The sequence below is a fragment of the Drosophila innubila genome (genome assembly GCF_004354385.1).
Source record: "Drosophila innubila isolate TH190305 chromosome 3L unlocalized genomic scaffold, UK_Dinn_1.0 0_D_3L, whole genome shotgun sequence".
Taxonomy (NCBI): domain Eukaryota; kingdom Metazoa; phylum Arthropoda; class Insecta; order Diptera; family Drosophilidae; genus Drosophila; species Drosophila innubila.
In genome coordinates this window covers 9126608-9141404 of record NW_022995376.1, presented here as the reverse complement: position 1 = coordinate 9141404, position 14797 = coordinate 9126608, and the positions used below count along the sequence as shown (strand labels likewise).

The 14797-nt window shown below is 38.3% G+C and overlaps 1 protein-coding gene across 4 annotated transcripts; it reads right to left on the bottom strand.

Moving 5' to 3' along the window:
• Nucleotides 1-451: 451 nt before the first annotated feature.
• LOC117786369 (proton-coupled amino acid transporter-like protein CG1139) lies at nt 452-13596 on the bottom strand. Of its 4 annotated transcripts, none has more exons than XM_034624580.1 (6): nt 13452-13596; nt 3335-3414; nt 2988-3137; nt 1170-1982; nt 952-1111; nt 452-896 (listed from the first exon to the last, which is right to left on the bottom strand). In XM_034624580.1, exons 1-6 carry the CDS (start codon nt 13494-13496, stop codon nt 624-626), a joined length of 1521 nt encoding a protein of 506 aa, XP_034480471.1. In that variant the 5' UTR covers nt 13497-13596; the 3' UTR covers nt 452-623. The 4 variants fall into 4 exon arrangements, with proteins under 4 accessions (XP_034480471.1, XP_034480472.1, XP_034480470.1 ...); XM_034624581.1 differs by lacking the exon at nt 13452-13596 and adding an exon at nt 12069-12166; XM_034624579.1 differs by lacking the exon at nt 13452-13596 and adding an exon at nt 9099-9581.
• Nucleotides 13597-14797: the final 1201 nt, after the last annotated feature.

The window sequence follows — 14797 nt, the reverse complement described above, 5'->3', positions numbered from 1 at the left end:
TATTGAATAGGGCATATAATTAGGAAAAGCAATGATATTTAATAATCGAAAATATTTAACAAAATGAATATTTGTTGTGCATTTTTTGTACACTTTTTGTGTGTGTGTGTTTTTTTACTTTTGTTTTTGGTGTGTAACTAATTTAGTTCGACTAGGAACTAATTACAACTACTATAACTATATATTTTGTTGTCAAAAGATCACTACGTTTACGAAATCACTTCTAGAAGAATTCTCTAAATAACTGTAATGCCACAATTACGATTTACATTGTAATGCGGCATCGACTAAATCAAATACTTTGTTTGGGTTACGGTATAGGTATAGTTATAGGTAAAGTTATAGGTATTGGTAGAGCTAAATTTTGTTTAGGTATAGGTAGCGAGAAAGCAGCCTGGCCTGATTGAAGTTAATGATAAACTATATTATTTTTATGATTTTGCTTGCGTGCTGTTTTTTTTGTTTAGTTTGAAATTAAGATGGGAGTGAGAAGCAGAGGGAGGATCTTACAAAACTTTGGTTAGCCCTAAAATTAGTTAAAAACTTAACTTAGATATCCCTGTGCTTAGAAGAGTTTTATTAAAACTAATTTAAATAAAATTAGCATAAAGTGAGGCGGTCGCTCACATCTCATCATGGCCGCCCTTGAACTCTGCCTGGAACTCGCGTATGCTCACATATGTGCCCGTCAAAAAGCCCACAATGCCAAAAAGTATCAGGCACGAGTTCTTCCACAGCCGCCACTTGAAACGTCCATATCCAGGATCCTCATAATACACAGCCAGCTCAATAACCGCTGGCACAATCATGCCCAGCGTACTGAGGCAAACGGCGCCAATAAGCGAGATGAATGGACCCAAATTGGGCAGCGCCACAGCAATGCCACAGCAGAGCACCTGTAAGCATTCAATTAGATAATGTTCCACTTCAGGATGAGGGTCAAATACTTACCACCAGACCAACACGAAGTGCGTACTCGCTGATGTTCTTGCGAGAGGCAGAAATCTTATTCTCAATACCCTTCCACAGAATGCTGACGGGGACATAGAACTGCAGCGTGAAGGTAAAGAATATGGCAATGGCAATCATCAGCTTAACGGATTGAGCCAGTCTGCAAGAAGCAAAAGGGATATTTAGAGAAAGAGAGAAGAAATGGAGCGGCTACTCACTTGTCTTCCAGTGGCAAATTCAGCGTAATGCTGGCCTCCGTTTCGGGTCCATACTTGAGGTAGCCAAAGAAGCCGACCAAGGTGTAGAGTCCAATGACCAGTCCCATGCCAAAGTTAAGCACCGAGGGGCAACCAATAAAATGACTGGGGTTCTTCATGTCATTCTCCAGGGACATAACTACACCGATGCCCTCCAAGGCAAAGATGACCGTGCCGAAGAAGAGAGGCCAGTGTGTTGGATCAACAATTCCCTCACGCTCTGCGGGCGCTGGCAGATCCGTGAACATATAGACAAACGTGATGACAATGCCGACAAACATCAGAATGTTGGCAATCATCGAGAAGGGCGTCAGGAATTTGAGGTTGCGCACCAGGCACATGAAAACCAAAGGTGCACAGACAATCACAATCCATAGGCGAACACTTATCTCATTTACCGTATACTGATTAACCACCTGCTGCACATTGGTTGCCACAAACACCAGATAGATGCAACAGCAGCCAAGTAGATCGATCACCAGAAATGTATTCACCATGAAGCGTATGAAGCGGGACCAGCGATTCAGCGAGGGTGGACCATCCAAAAAGGCCTGTTCGGCCACATCCGCGAATCCCATCATGGGTATCTTGCGACGCCGACACAGGATGTGGGCACACTTGACCAATATGTGGACGCAGTAGGTGCACAGGGTGCCAACGGCAAAGGTGGCGACCAGACCGAACCACAAGCCGGCATTGGAAAAGGCCATGGGCATGGCCAGAATTCCCGAGCCCAAGGAACCCTTCAGCAGATGCACAAACGTTTCCAGATCACTAAAAATCAAAATCAATTACACATGTGTACATTAATTGACATGTTGTTGACAGGCGCAGCAATTGCAATCTTATTTATACCTATATACTTATCATATATTATCTATAATATGCAATCCCGTCCGGCTGCCAAACACGGAAAAATACAAAATAAACGAAAACTTAAGTTGCATCAAAATATTTACGAAAATAAGTGAATTCTGTCATAACACTGCCCCATCAGGCATATAATAGAGAAAGTATTACATATACGTATACGTATTTATAGACACACACACACCTATACACAATTGTGTTGACCACAAACACACAATATAAGTAATACCAACTATTCATTGTTTCTTAATCATCTTAGTTAATCGATTCTAAAACGTGAATCAATTGAATTAATTCAAAACTATGTACTACAAAGTATCATCAACTATTTCTCAGCTAACCCCAACTTTGTTGGACAGTGCAGAATATGGCGCCACCCCTCTCGCTGATTTTCACACACATCAACAGACATACACTTTTGCAATGCAAACGAATCGTGCATCTGAATTTCGACATTTGTTTTGGTTTTTTTTTTTTGTACCTATTTTGTTTTTTTCGTTTTGTTCTATTTGAGAATTTACTTTATTTTTAGTGTGGAAGCTTTTCAGCTAAAGTCCAAGGACAATGTCAATAAAATTGCAATTTGCATTTCCGATCTTTCTGTATTTTTATTTTATTTTTCCTTTTCGTTGAAATTACAAAAGGCGAAACGGCGAAATCAAAGTCTATGCAAAGTTCAATGACGTTAATTAATTAGTTAGTCATTGATTTATCTTAATCACATGCTAATCATCTGTTTACATAAGCTTTATATGGAGCAAACACTGTGAATGCACGTGTATTTTATTGGTGTAGGCACGAGAATCGTTATTCAATTGAAAACTTTATAAAGAATATGGCAATATTTTGCTGTTACTCAAAGGACACTTTTTGTTAAATACTTTAATATGCTTTTAATTTAATACTTACGATGTTGGATGCTCCACTTTGCGATGCTCGAAGGGATTGTAGGTGCCATCCTCGCCATCATCGCCGCCTTTTTTGCGGGTCAGGACCAAAGGGAGAGTCGAGCCCGCCGCCTGCTGGACAGGCACATCGGCCATGTCGGAGCGTATGAATCTATCCGAGGATGAATACATTTCAAACATTGTATTTGAGGATACATTATCGATGTTCTTATACATGTTGCACAAACACCGAATGCACAAAATTTACAAAAGGTAATTTAAAAAGCACTTTTGATTCGAATGCGCGGTATAGCACCATTGGCTATGACATCGAACACTGAAATGAACTGTAAATACGTGTATACTCACTTGGGTTGGCTTATGCTCGCATTATTCCTGCTGCCATTTTTCTTCTCGCTATCGTAGACCGTCACAACCGTCGGAATTTTCTGCAAAAAGAGATCGAGATGAGATTGAGAGACCGATTGAGAATCCGATAATTGCAATGCATCAGAGTGCAGACGAATAAAAGAGCGAATGCTTATGTAAATTGAGAGAGACAGAGTCTACACCTATGCCAAGAACGATTTACGTAGTTCTGGCAGCAAGATAAATGCAGTTTATGGCCAGATTGATGCACTCAACGGTTACTTGTTGCTGGATTTGCAATGATTTCTTTGACCTTGACAAATGTTTTGCGCAATGTCAAAATATGTCTTGTGGCTTGTCACTAATCGCGTCGTTTGTGCAACTTGATCAATTTGAGGTGGTAAACAAAACGCCCGACAATGCACAGTATAGCGCAAATTTGTTGGCAACACGCGTCGTATGCGCAATATTCAAGTTCAATAGTCAAATTGTTATGCGGAAGAAGAACGATGCGTTCACATACACCCACGTCAGCAGACACACTCGCAGACACACACACAGACACACACAAATACACACATGTAGCTGCTGCATCTTTGAGTCGCACCTGCTGTTCCAAACCAGTCGCACTTAACGACGTGGTCATTACAGCAGCACCACTTGACGGTGCCGGCGGTGGACCGCCCCGTTTCAGCGACATTTTCAGTCGGTGTCGATTAAGCGCTACACTGGACAGACGCGTATCCGTTGATCTAGAGCCAAAGATGCTTAGCTCGTGATCCTGTTGCTGGTGATGTTGCTGCTGGTGATGTTGCTGGTGCTGTAGCTGCTGTTGCTGCTGCTGACGCGGCGGCAATGGCGGCTTTCCGGCGGTGGCGTTCAGCTTGATGGCGTTGCGCTACACTTGTCTTGGTCGAGATTGAGATTAATGTCAAATTCGTGCAATTGAGCGACATGCGCGACGTTTACGCGTTCAATTCCAGAGAGATACAATGCAAATCTATTCGCGTTCACGGCCAATGTCGTCCGCTTATATGCGCATTTGTGGCCAAAATGAAAAGCGACAGCCACCGCAGTCACAGCCACAGCAGCCACAGTCAGTCACTGTTTGGCGCACTCAGAGAGTTGTCTATGATCTCTTACAAAAAGCTACAAATAAATAGTGGGACACACAGCCACAGCCACAGACACAGCCACAGCCAAACACAACAACTAGGGGCTGCCTTTTGAGCACTGAGCAACTATTTTGTGACGGGATTTGTTCGGAACGAGGTTTTTTTCGGCATCTATAGGTGTGGGATATGTACGGGTATATGCAATTATTGGGGTGTAGCAGTCGTCTAAATTCTCGATGTCGTCATCAGCTGCTTGGCCTGCCATTGTTTCCTATATGTTCACACGTGCCCCAGTCAGAGTATGAGAGAAAACTGTAGCAAATGGTGAAAGTCGCCGGAGGGAGGGGGAAAACGTGAGCATGGCTATTAAAAAAAAGCACAATCTGTACTGTTAGTGCTCCCACATATAAATTGATCAAAATCAGTGGGACGCCGTAAACGACATGATACGACTAAAGCAAGTGCGACGTAAATAAAATTAATGAGGAAGCTGTAAATTTGCGCAAAAAATGTGCGAAAAGTATTTACGAATGCAACAACTACAACAACAACCATACATGGCCATAGACCAAAAAGTGTGCCTTATTGTTGTTATAGTAATTTTATTTTTTTTTGGTAGCCCAAATTGATTCAACTGCCCAACCATCAAAATAAAACATTTGACAGCGATTTGAGTTTATTAAAAAATTGCAGCATAAATTTACAAATTTACTCTAAGCTAAAAATTTGTACATTTTATTTATTTATGGGAAATAAACAAGCAGCGAGAGTCAACAGTGCGTATACTTGTTGTGCGCCTGCATGGTGGTGGCGCCATCTATGGTAATGCAAGGGAGACTGTTACAGCTGCGCCACACTTAACAGCGGCGAATCTCAAACAGCTGCGCGGCGAATTCACAAACGAATCGTGCAGCGAATTGCTCATCGTGTTTCGTGCCGAACAACGCAGCGAATACGAAGTGAAATCCATGCGATGTTTGACTTTTGATGTTAGCCGATTGATGTAATTTACAAAAGTGAATTTTTAATAAATCACAACTATTAATTACGACTGATGGATTTATTTAATTTGCCAATTTCCGAAATGAAATATGACAGGCGTAAAAATCAATGTAAATATCGTTTTGTTGTTTGAATTTGAGAGGCAATGCAACTAAAAAGTTTTCGCATATCCCAAAAGGCAAATTGACAGTTTAACGCATCACTTGACATTCATTATGGACCACAGACAAGAAAATAGCAAATGCGCAAATGCAAAATGAAAAGTAAACAAAGTTGAATGCTGACAACAACAATCAGATATGTCTCAGTTATTCATGTGTCAAGTATACTCGCTAAAATGCTCAGACATAGGGTATATAAGTTGTAACTAAAAATAACTTCTAAACTGTATTTCCAGCTAAAAATAAAAATAGTTTTGCCTACATTTAATTGGACAACTGGGCTCCAGCATTGGGGCGCCACTTGTCATATTCATAAACGTCATTCAGTCAATGCGTGTGTCGTTGTTTTTATCGCGTGCAAATATTCTGAGTTCAAAAACTTCATGTACCGTGTAACAATTACAAAATTCGTTTAACTGAGTTTGCATTTTTATTGCGCGTCGTCTGAGTTGAGAAGTTCGTGGAGACAAGGGGCAAAGAAAAGAGTGCATAGAATTTGTACTCAAATTCAAATGGCGGCAACAGCTACGCAAATAACGCAAGCCAAGCAAAGCGAAAAAAAAGAGAAAAAGTCGAAGCATGTGCGATGAAAGAATGACAACAGAAAATGCAACCTGGAAGCGAACTAAACTGAAAGCTCCCAGAGCGAAGCACTCAACACGTGTCATTGGCGCGGTTCAAGTTCAATATGGCGGCGAGTGCCGTTAGCATTGTAACTATGGCGAATTGAGAGTTGCAGCAGTGTTGCAACTGATAACAGAGATAAACAGCAATAAAAGCCACTCTTGGTGATGATAGAAATATTGTAAATATTTTTGAAAATGTTTGCAAAATGATTTAATCGAATATTGAGGTAGCGATGTTATAATAATAGATAGATTAAAAAGACAATGCAATTGCATGAACATGCGATGAGAAATGTTTGAAAATCAAACAAAATTAATTGAACGGGTGACTACACGCTGAAGTGCACATTACATAAGCTCAAATCGAAACTCTTAACAAACGTCATAGGAATACCCTGTACTAAAACCACTTAGTTTTACAGGGTTACTAAATATTCAATTTGTGTATTCGCAGAAATTTCGTACAAATTATTATAATAAATAATATTTTTATCTATTAAAGTAAAAAACTTTCATAATAGCTGACTCATAATGTATCGTTATCGATCATTATGGAAATACACATACAGAAAGCATATACAATATGTTCTTAGATAACCGATTGGCAAATTAAGCGAATTCATGAAAGCAACATCAATCAAAAGGTATCCATTGCTTATAGTTTATAGCAGGTATTTCCCGATGTTTACACCTCGATAACGATAGCAATTTCTAAGAGCCAAGATAAGAAGCCCGCAGACTTAATTGCAAGTATTTGCAACTGAAATCTCAGTGTAATCTCGAAACGTGTTATTACAAATTAAGCGCAAATAATGAGTAATTAAGTTTTATTGAGAATGCTCCGCCTCATTTTTTGCATGGAATGACGAAATCGCCAATAGAATCCACCACTTGCTCTATACCCTTTAACAAGTCCCATTCAAAATGCAGTGACTAAGCCAAAAATTTCGCACATTGGCAGGCGTACGGCTGAAAACGTCGCACATGAATTCATGTGCATTTCATTTTCTAATTAAAACTGTCAACTTGGCTCAATAGCTGTAAAGTTCTATCGCTTTGTAGCTTCAACTGCATGCCATTGAACTTACATAAGCGACTGTAACAGAGCTGAACAGAAACAGAAACAGTCAACGAAATCGAAAACGGCAATAGCAAGCACAAACAAAAAAGAAAACAAAATGAAATAAAATGCAAACAAACGCCAACAATTTGTAGTGGAAAGTTTTTACAAAACTGGCTAAATTGCAAGCAACAACAGTTTAAATGCAGTTCGGCTCTGTTCGGTTCATTTCTAGCGAAAACTGTCAGCAACCAGTCAATGCAAACATATCGTCTCGACTTATGGTTTGTCCACATACCCCAACTATGCCAAATGTCACACGGGGCGTATGTCAGTCAGTCGCCAAATGCATTTGGGGCGGCTTCAAATGCATAGATAAGATATCAAATGCAATGCAGGGACTACAATTTCCAGATACCACTCCAAACTGGTGTCAATCGGAGACAGCATTTATCGATTGCAATTCTATACTAGGCAATACTGATTGTATATCCATCGGCAGTAATAGGATACACTCTCTTCGATGACTGCTAAACGTATTACCCGATGCTAGAACATAATGTGTGCCGTTGCAGTCGGGTTTCAAGTGCAGTAACGCTGATGCAATGCGGCACCTCTAATTGCTATAACAAGAGAGGCAGCGAGCGAGAGAGAGAGAGAGAGAGAGCGCCAATAATTACATTACAAGTGTTGAAAATCTGGACACACTTTCAGAGTGCGACTTCTGGGCATGGAAAATTACCAAATGCGATCGAATGTTTTATTGTGCCATTTAAAGAAAAGCAACGCAGCAATTTCAACAACGGCGCTTGCGCAGCAGCAAAAGGCATGTCAGACTAACTGACTGACTGACTATGCGACTGACTGACTGACTGACAAATATTCAAGTCAAAGTACAATATATAGCATATATTTTATGCATATTGCCACGAAATTGTAAGCAGCTCTAAAGTTGAAACCCTGAAAAACGCTGACGCAGTAGGTAGACGAAAACGTCGAAGACGACGACGACGACGACGACGACAACAGTCAGCTATAGACGGTTAGCTGAATGCCCTACTTCGTCCCCTACCACGTAACCGCACCGAATTCGAATTTCGAGCCAGGCAAACATAAAAGTGCAAGGCGCTCGCACAGGCAAAGCGAGTGGAAAATTCCATAGACAAACATTAGCAACAACAACAGGACTAGGTGTTGTTGGTCTCTAGGAGTATCTGTGAGGGTGGTTTAATGTGTGTGTGTGTGAGCTGTTCATTGCAACGCGAGCGAGGAGCAAGCGAAAAAGAAACAGCAACTGAAAACAAAAACATCCCCGAAATTAGGCTTTAGTTTTTCGGGAGCTATTTTAATTTGTTATCTTTTCAAACAAAACAAAATGATTTGCATAAACTTTATTTATGGCCGAGTCGATCAATCAATAAGAAACTTATTTAAGACCAGGCTAAGAAATAGCTCTCTTTGGTGCTGAAGTGCTTGGTATCTAATGACAATTGATGGATGGCTTGAATCATATGACCTAGTCATATGTATCTATCACACAAATACGAGGAAGTTCATCCTGAATCATAGTCATATAATAGAATTATTAGGAAAGATATTGTTTATATCTATTTTAGACAAGAACCGTTGTAAAACTGTCTAATTAGACTCAAACTCTCATTTGAGAAACAACTTAGATAAATCGATGTGAAGGTGGGTCAGTCGTCATCAAAAGGAATGCCGCAAGTTCGTGTCTAGAGTCTAGACCTAAATAAAGAGAGACCCGAAGAGACAGAGAGAGAGAGAGAGGGAGTTACTTACGGTGTATTCTGCCGGTGCCAGCGGCGTGCGTGAGTCGCTTTTGTGAAAACTCATTTTCACAGCAACTTATATCCTGCCGGCCGTGTGTTATCCTGTCGGCAATGGCAACTGTAGCGCGCTTAACGTATATCGTAAACTCTCGGTAAACGCGTTGCGGCGCGTTTTCCAGAAACTTCCAAACACTTGTTACAGTAATAAATAGAATTTAATGGAAAAATTTAGTGCAAACAATTGAGACTTGGTTTTTTTGTATTTTTAATTAATTTTGGATAAAGATAAAATGCAATATTACTAATGCAATTCTCAACAACTTGCGACCGCTCTGGCTTTGAAAAATAGGCAACGTTTCTTCGACTATTTTCTTTTTCTTTGTATGTCGAAAGAAAATGTACAAAAAAAAAACGTTGTCAAGACGTTGCAAAGATAGTTTCAAAGTTCTGACAACCGCACGGTTTGACAAACAGAACAAGAATGCCAACCTTTGCACAAAAACGAGTGAGTAAAATCCCCCGATTTGACGATTTCACGGGCAACGGCAAACACTGAGCAAGAGAGACAGAGTAAAAGTGACAGAGAGAGAAGAAGAAAAAAAAGAGAGCGAGAACGTAAGCAAAAGAGCGCACTACATTATTGTGGAGAGTGCATTATTTGTCGTCTGGTTCCGTTTCTGATAATGAAAAGTGCAAACTTCCAGCGAAACATAACTTGCTAGACCCTCATATGGCAGAACCAAAGGCTATCATCCGATATTGCCAATAGTAAATCGTTAAATCAGTTCCGCTGCAATTAGACTTATATGGCATATGCGTCACAAGCCGTCAAGATTTACAGTGAGAAAATGCTACACTATCGGTATAAAAGTTAGTTTAAATAGTCTAGCAGAAATCAGTTGACTAATAAATCGATTTATACTTAGTAACTAATTATATAGAATGCCAAATACTCTTAAAAACACATTCATCAATTATTTTGTTTTGCAAACGTAATTAAATCAAATTCTTTATGATTAATGACAGTTGAATGGGCGGAAAATATTGATAACTGTCCAGATCTAAATGCCCATTTAAGTGTATTGTGACGATAGCTACCAGAACAATAATTCCCGATAATAGCCATTTAAGTGTTCTATCCCATTCACTATTTGATTTCACTTTTTTACAGGGTATAACAAATATTCCGATTCTATAGATAAGACTAGAAAATAGACGGTAAACTCAATACAATATGCATGGCAAATAAAGCGTTAATTAATTAGTGATGCCGTTAGATAAGACAGGGCCAAAAAAAATGTATAATATATATAAATAAATAAATGAATAACAGCGACAAACGTCAAAGGGTGCTCTCTATCGATGCCCAACAATTTTCAACTGCGCAAAACTCTCTGGAGCGTAATAAAGTTGCAATCTCCACTCCGATTTTCTTCTACCCGCCATACATTGGAAAAACAGAGACGAGAAATGCGTTCGCTCAATTAGCTGGCAATTGAATTGTGTGACGTTTACCCCAAACAAATTACTGGCAATTGATTGCCAAAAATATGAATCGCCACTCAAGGGCCAATCCAGACACTAAAAGCATGAAGTATATAAATTTATGTACTCAATATGTATAAAACAACTGCAAATTTAAATCAATTTATGTTATTTACGGCGCATTTATTCATGTGTAATACGAAACGTGACAGCTGCAAATATCAAACCGATACCGATCTCGATCTAACTCAACCAGTTAAAAGCGGTTCAATTTGTGCATATGGAAATTTTTGTGATTTTCTTTAATTTTTTTGCTAAGTAGAGATCAATTGAATATGGCGAAATATTTAAACTTGACCGAGTTTATGTTGTAAATGAAAGCAAATCACTGCGAGAGCGGATTAGATTAAGACGACATTGATTTCAGCTTAATAATTTGTCCTTGTATGAATTAATAATATTAAAAAATAAATAATTTCAATCTGTCATTTAAATAAATAATATTTTAGCGTATACATATTATTTTCTTTGTCATTTAAATATTTGCATCAACAGTTCAAATATCCGTTAAAACGTTTCAGAGTTACCTAAAAAAGCATTGCATACTTTTGTGCGAAACGATAAGCAGCGCCATCTTTTGGTTGCTGCTGGCGAACTGAACTGAAACGCGTATTCACTTAACGAAACTTAGACACTTAACGAAATTTAGCAACGCGACACACTGACTGGACATTGCGCATACGACCCGCAAGACGAATTATATTTGTTTTATTCGCATATTATTTTTGGCTCACATTTTAAAGTGTGCCAAAGATTGATTTAATTTTTGTGACCTCTGCTCTCAGATCAAGAAATGTAGCTATTTAACTAAAAATAACTAAAAGCATTCGCACACTAAAGTAACAAATCAAAATCAAGTCGTACTTGAATGCTAATTTACAGCAATCTCAGGCAACTGAAATTGTTGCTGGCCTGTAAATGAGTTTTAAGTTGAAACGAATTTAAGAAATTTGCATACAGAACAGTCATATATGTAGTAATAAATGCATTCTAAATTTAGTCCGCCAACCGGTTGAGCTCATTTATCAGAATGGTTTATGCAATGAAATAAAAAAAAAAGGCGCACACACTCGTAACATGAATAATAACCAGAAGGAGATTCAAACCACAACTCCGAAGCCGCAACAAAAGCTACTAAGGTATCCGGATACGTAATACTTTGTTGTCGCAGTCATTTTGTATGCGAATCACATCAACAAGTGATAACTTGATTCACACTAAGGACAGAGCAAAATTGCCGAATCACATTTCCAAACTCTGATGACGTTTTGGGGAGTCACAAAATATACAAATATAGCGGTCATACTGGGTTAAACCTGTATACTGTTTTGAGCTTGAATATCACATTTTGAATTCACAACAGGATAGATTTAGATAGCAGAGTTTATTGTACGCTATACATTTAATCATCCTTCACATCACTTTTAATGCTCACCTCACTGTCGGATGTCATCTAAATATTTGACGATATATTTATATACTACTCGAACAAGTATATCCTCAGGTACTGCTCACCGTAGCAATGCGTTGAGTTCAAGAACCGTTGAAGAACTGATTTCAATTGAACACTTTTACTGGCCAAGTAACTTTGTGTATCTAGGCACTGACCATATCCGCAATTGGCCATATTAAAAGTACAAAGTACCTGAAGCTTCAGTGTCGGGTTTACTTGCTTTGTCTTGTCATTAATTAAGCAATTGCACAATCTTTGGGCTTATATGCATGTTCGTAACTCCGATAACTTGGCCAACACTGAAGATCACAGGCACCGTTGTTATTCAGGTCTCACAAATCGTCGGGCCAGACTAAAGAAAATGGCCATATGGCCCACATGTTTGCTTAATTAAAAATCGTTGTACTGGCAAATGATTAACTGATTAGCCGAAAATTGGCCATTTTTAGGGCCTTATCGGTTATCCAATTTTAAAAATAGTTCTACAAATAACATGTGATTCATGTTGCTGAATTGTGGCTCTAAATAAATCTATCAAATTATCTAGGAATTTGATTTAAAAAAATCCCGGTGTTTTTAATACATGCTGTCCGCGAACTATATCAATTCAAACTCTTTGATTGATAGTTTAACAAGTTTTATTAATATTTATTTAGAATTTAACTTACGGAAGCAGAACGTGAATTGATTTGCCTAATTACTGGCTTTCAGCAGGTCAAGTTCATGGGAACGAGTAAACGGATTATGACTGTATCACGATTCGATCTATATCTTCGATAGTCACGAGTTCTCTGAAGTGCTTTTAACTAACAAAACATCACAATCTCCAGTGTATATGCTTAATTACGATTGTTGTTAATAACGAATTACCGATTACATTGTGTTATACCATTAGCTGAATCATTTCACTAATCCATTTATTGGAGCACCGTGATCGTTGTGTAAACAGATATAAAATCTATTGTTGGTCTATAGTTACTGCCGAGCATCTCATGAACTGTCATTAAGTAATGCACATAATGCGAATTGATAAGAGAACTCACTAAAATTCCGTTAGCAATGTTTACTATTATTAAATAATATTCTCAAACGTACAGACTTGTCCTCTAATTTAACCTACTGTCTGTCAGTTTATGTCGGCAGTTGAGGAAGGGAATCACAATCTCTTTAATATCAGTTTCAATGATTTACGTTTGCCTAATGATAATTTAATAGGTGGGAACTTGACGCACGACAAGAAACATTTCGATTTGCAAACAATCATTGCTTAATCAGATATAGGTCCGATTAACGATTCATAAATGTGTCGCGCACAATCAGGTACTTATTGGAAGCCTGATAAAATTAAAAAAAAAAAAAACTTACTGTTCCATTATCTCGATTGGTATTTGCTCCACTAATCACGGCCATTCCTTTTGCACTTTAAATTCGTGAAACAATTAAATGAAGTATACGTCTCGTTGAGCGCTAAGAACCGACTACTGTTCATTACTTATGGACCGATTGGCGTGCAATGGAAAAAAGCGCAAATCTTACAATACATTTTGTTTAAAACACAAAGCTAATACAATGTACTCAACAACAACTCCATTAAAAATACTCAAAGCCCGGTCGCTCTTTGAGTGAATATACTCATAAGTATAGGCATTTTCAGGCTGCGGTAACAGACTCAATTCGACTTGTGCTCAAACTGAGATCATTTCGAATACACTTTAAGTGCCTGGCAATGACTGCGGCTTTGCATTAATATTAACATTGAACAAACGCCTGCTACCCAAATGGCAATACTCGTACTCGCACTTGTCTAGTTTGGCATATATTTTTTGTTCATTTTGCTTTTATTGCAATAGTTTCAGCGCATATTTGAGACGCAGACAGCAAAACGTGCGAAAAGACTCACATAATACGACAAATTTTCAGTAGCTCAACTGATAAAATGGAGACAATTGTGTAGGCCAGCGTGCACAGCGATTAAACATTGTTTTCATTTCTTATCGACAGTGTTAAGGGACACCAACAACAACAATAACAAATATCACTCAGATTAGTTAAGTTGCTTTTTTTACTGACTCTTGGTATGCGGTATGGCTAGATTAAGCCAACTGATTTGCAATCGCTGAGTGAATTATGAGTAGAATGCCAGTAGAATGTAAAAAATTAAATTTTATACATTTAAAATTTTAATTAGCACGATTTTTCAAAGTATGTGTTCCTTCACAGAGACTACAAACGCAACTGGCACTTCTTAGGCAAAAAAAACATATGTTGATTTTTTTTCTATTTTTCGCAAAAATACTAATACAAGTGTGACATAATGCAAACCACTGTTGCTGTTATTTTTAATAGAGCAAGTCATACTTTAAAACACTGCTGCTCTCAATTCTCACTTCCTTTAATTGTAATTCGGCTGCGAAAGCAGCATATAAATCATAAAGCGTCACCCAATTCAACACTTTAACGTAACATTTTATGCGCAATTTTTTGTTTAGTTTTGATTTCTATTAAATATATAGTACGTCAAATAGTTGAGATACACCGCAAATTGACAATAACAAGATAATCATTCAATTAGGCCACACAAATCCACTTGCTGTAGCTACATACATCTATTACACATGGATGATGAGTCCATAGGTGGCTAACAGCCAGATTTCAATATCACTATACAAATAGTATCGTATATAGAGAACTACACAATTTACGATGTGACG

Excerpts from the sequence above, each read along its gene's own strand:
- LOC117786369 (XM_034624582.1), bottom strand. The coding sequence starts at position 4,034 with ATGTCGCTGAAACGGGGCGGTCCACCGCCGGCACCGTCAAGTGGTGCT. Across the intron at positions 3,138-3,334 it reads GCGAGCATAAGCCAACCCAA|ATTCATACGCTCCGACATGG; the intron begins GTGAGTATACAC and ends ATCCTCGGATAG. Across the intron at positions 1,112-1,169 it reads AATTTGCCACTGGAAGACAA|ACTGGCTCAATCCGTTAAGC; the intron begins GTGAGTAGCCGC and ends TGCTTCTTGCAG.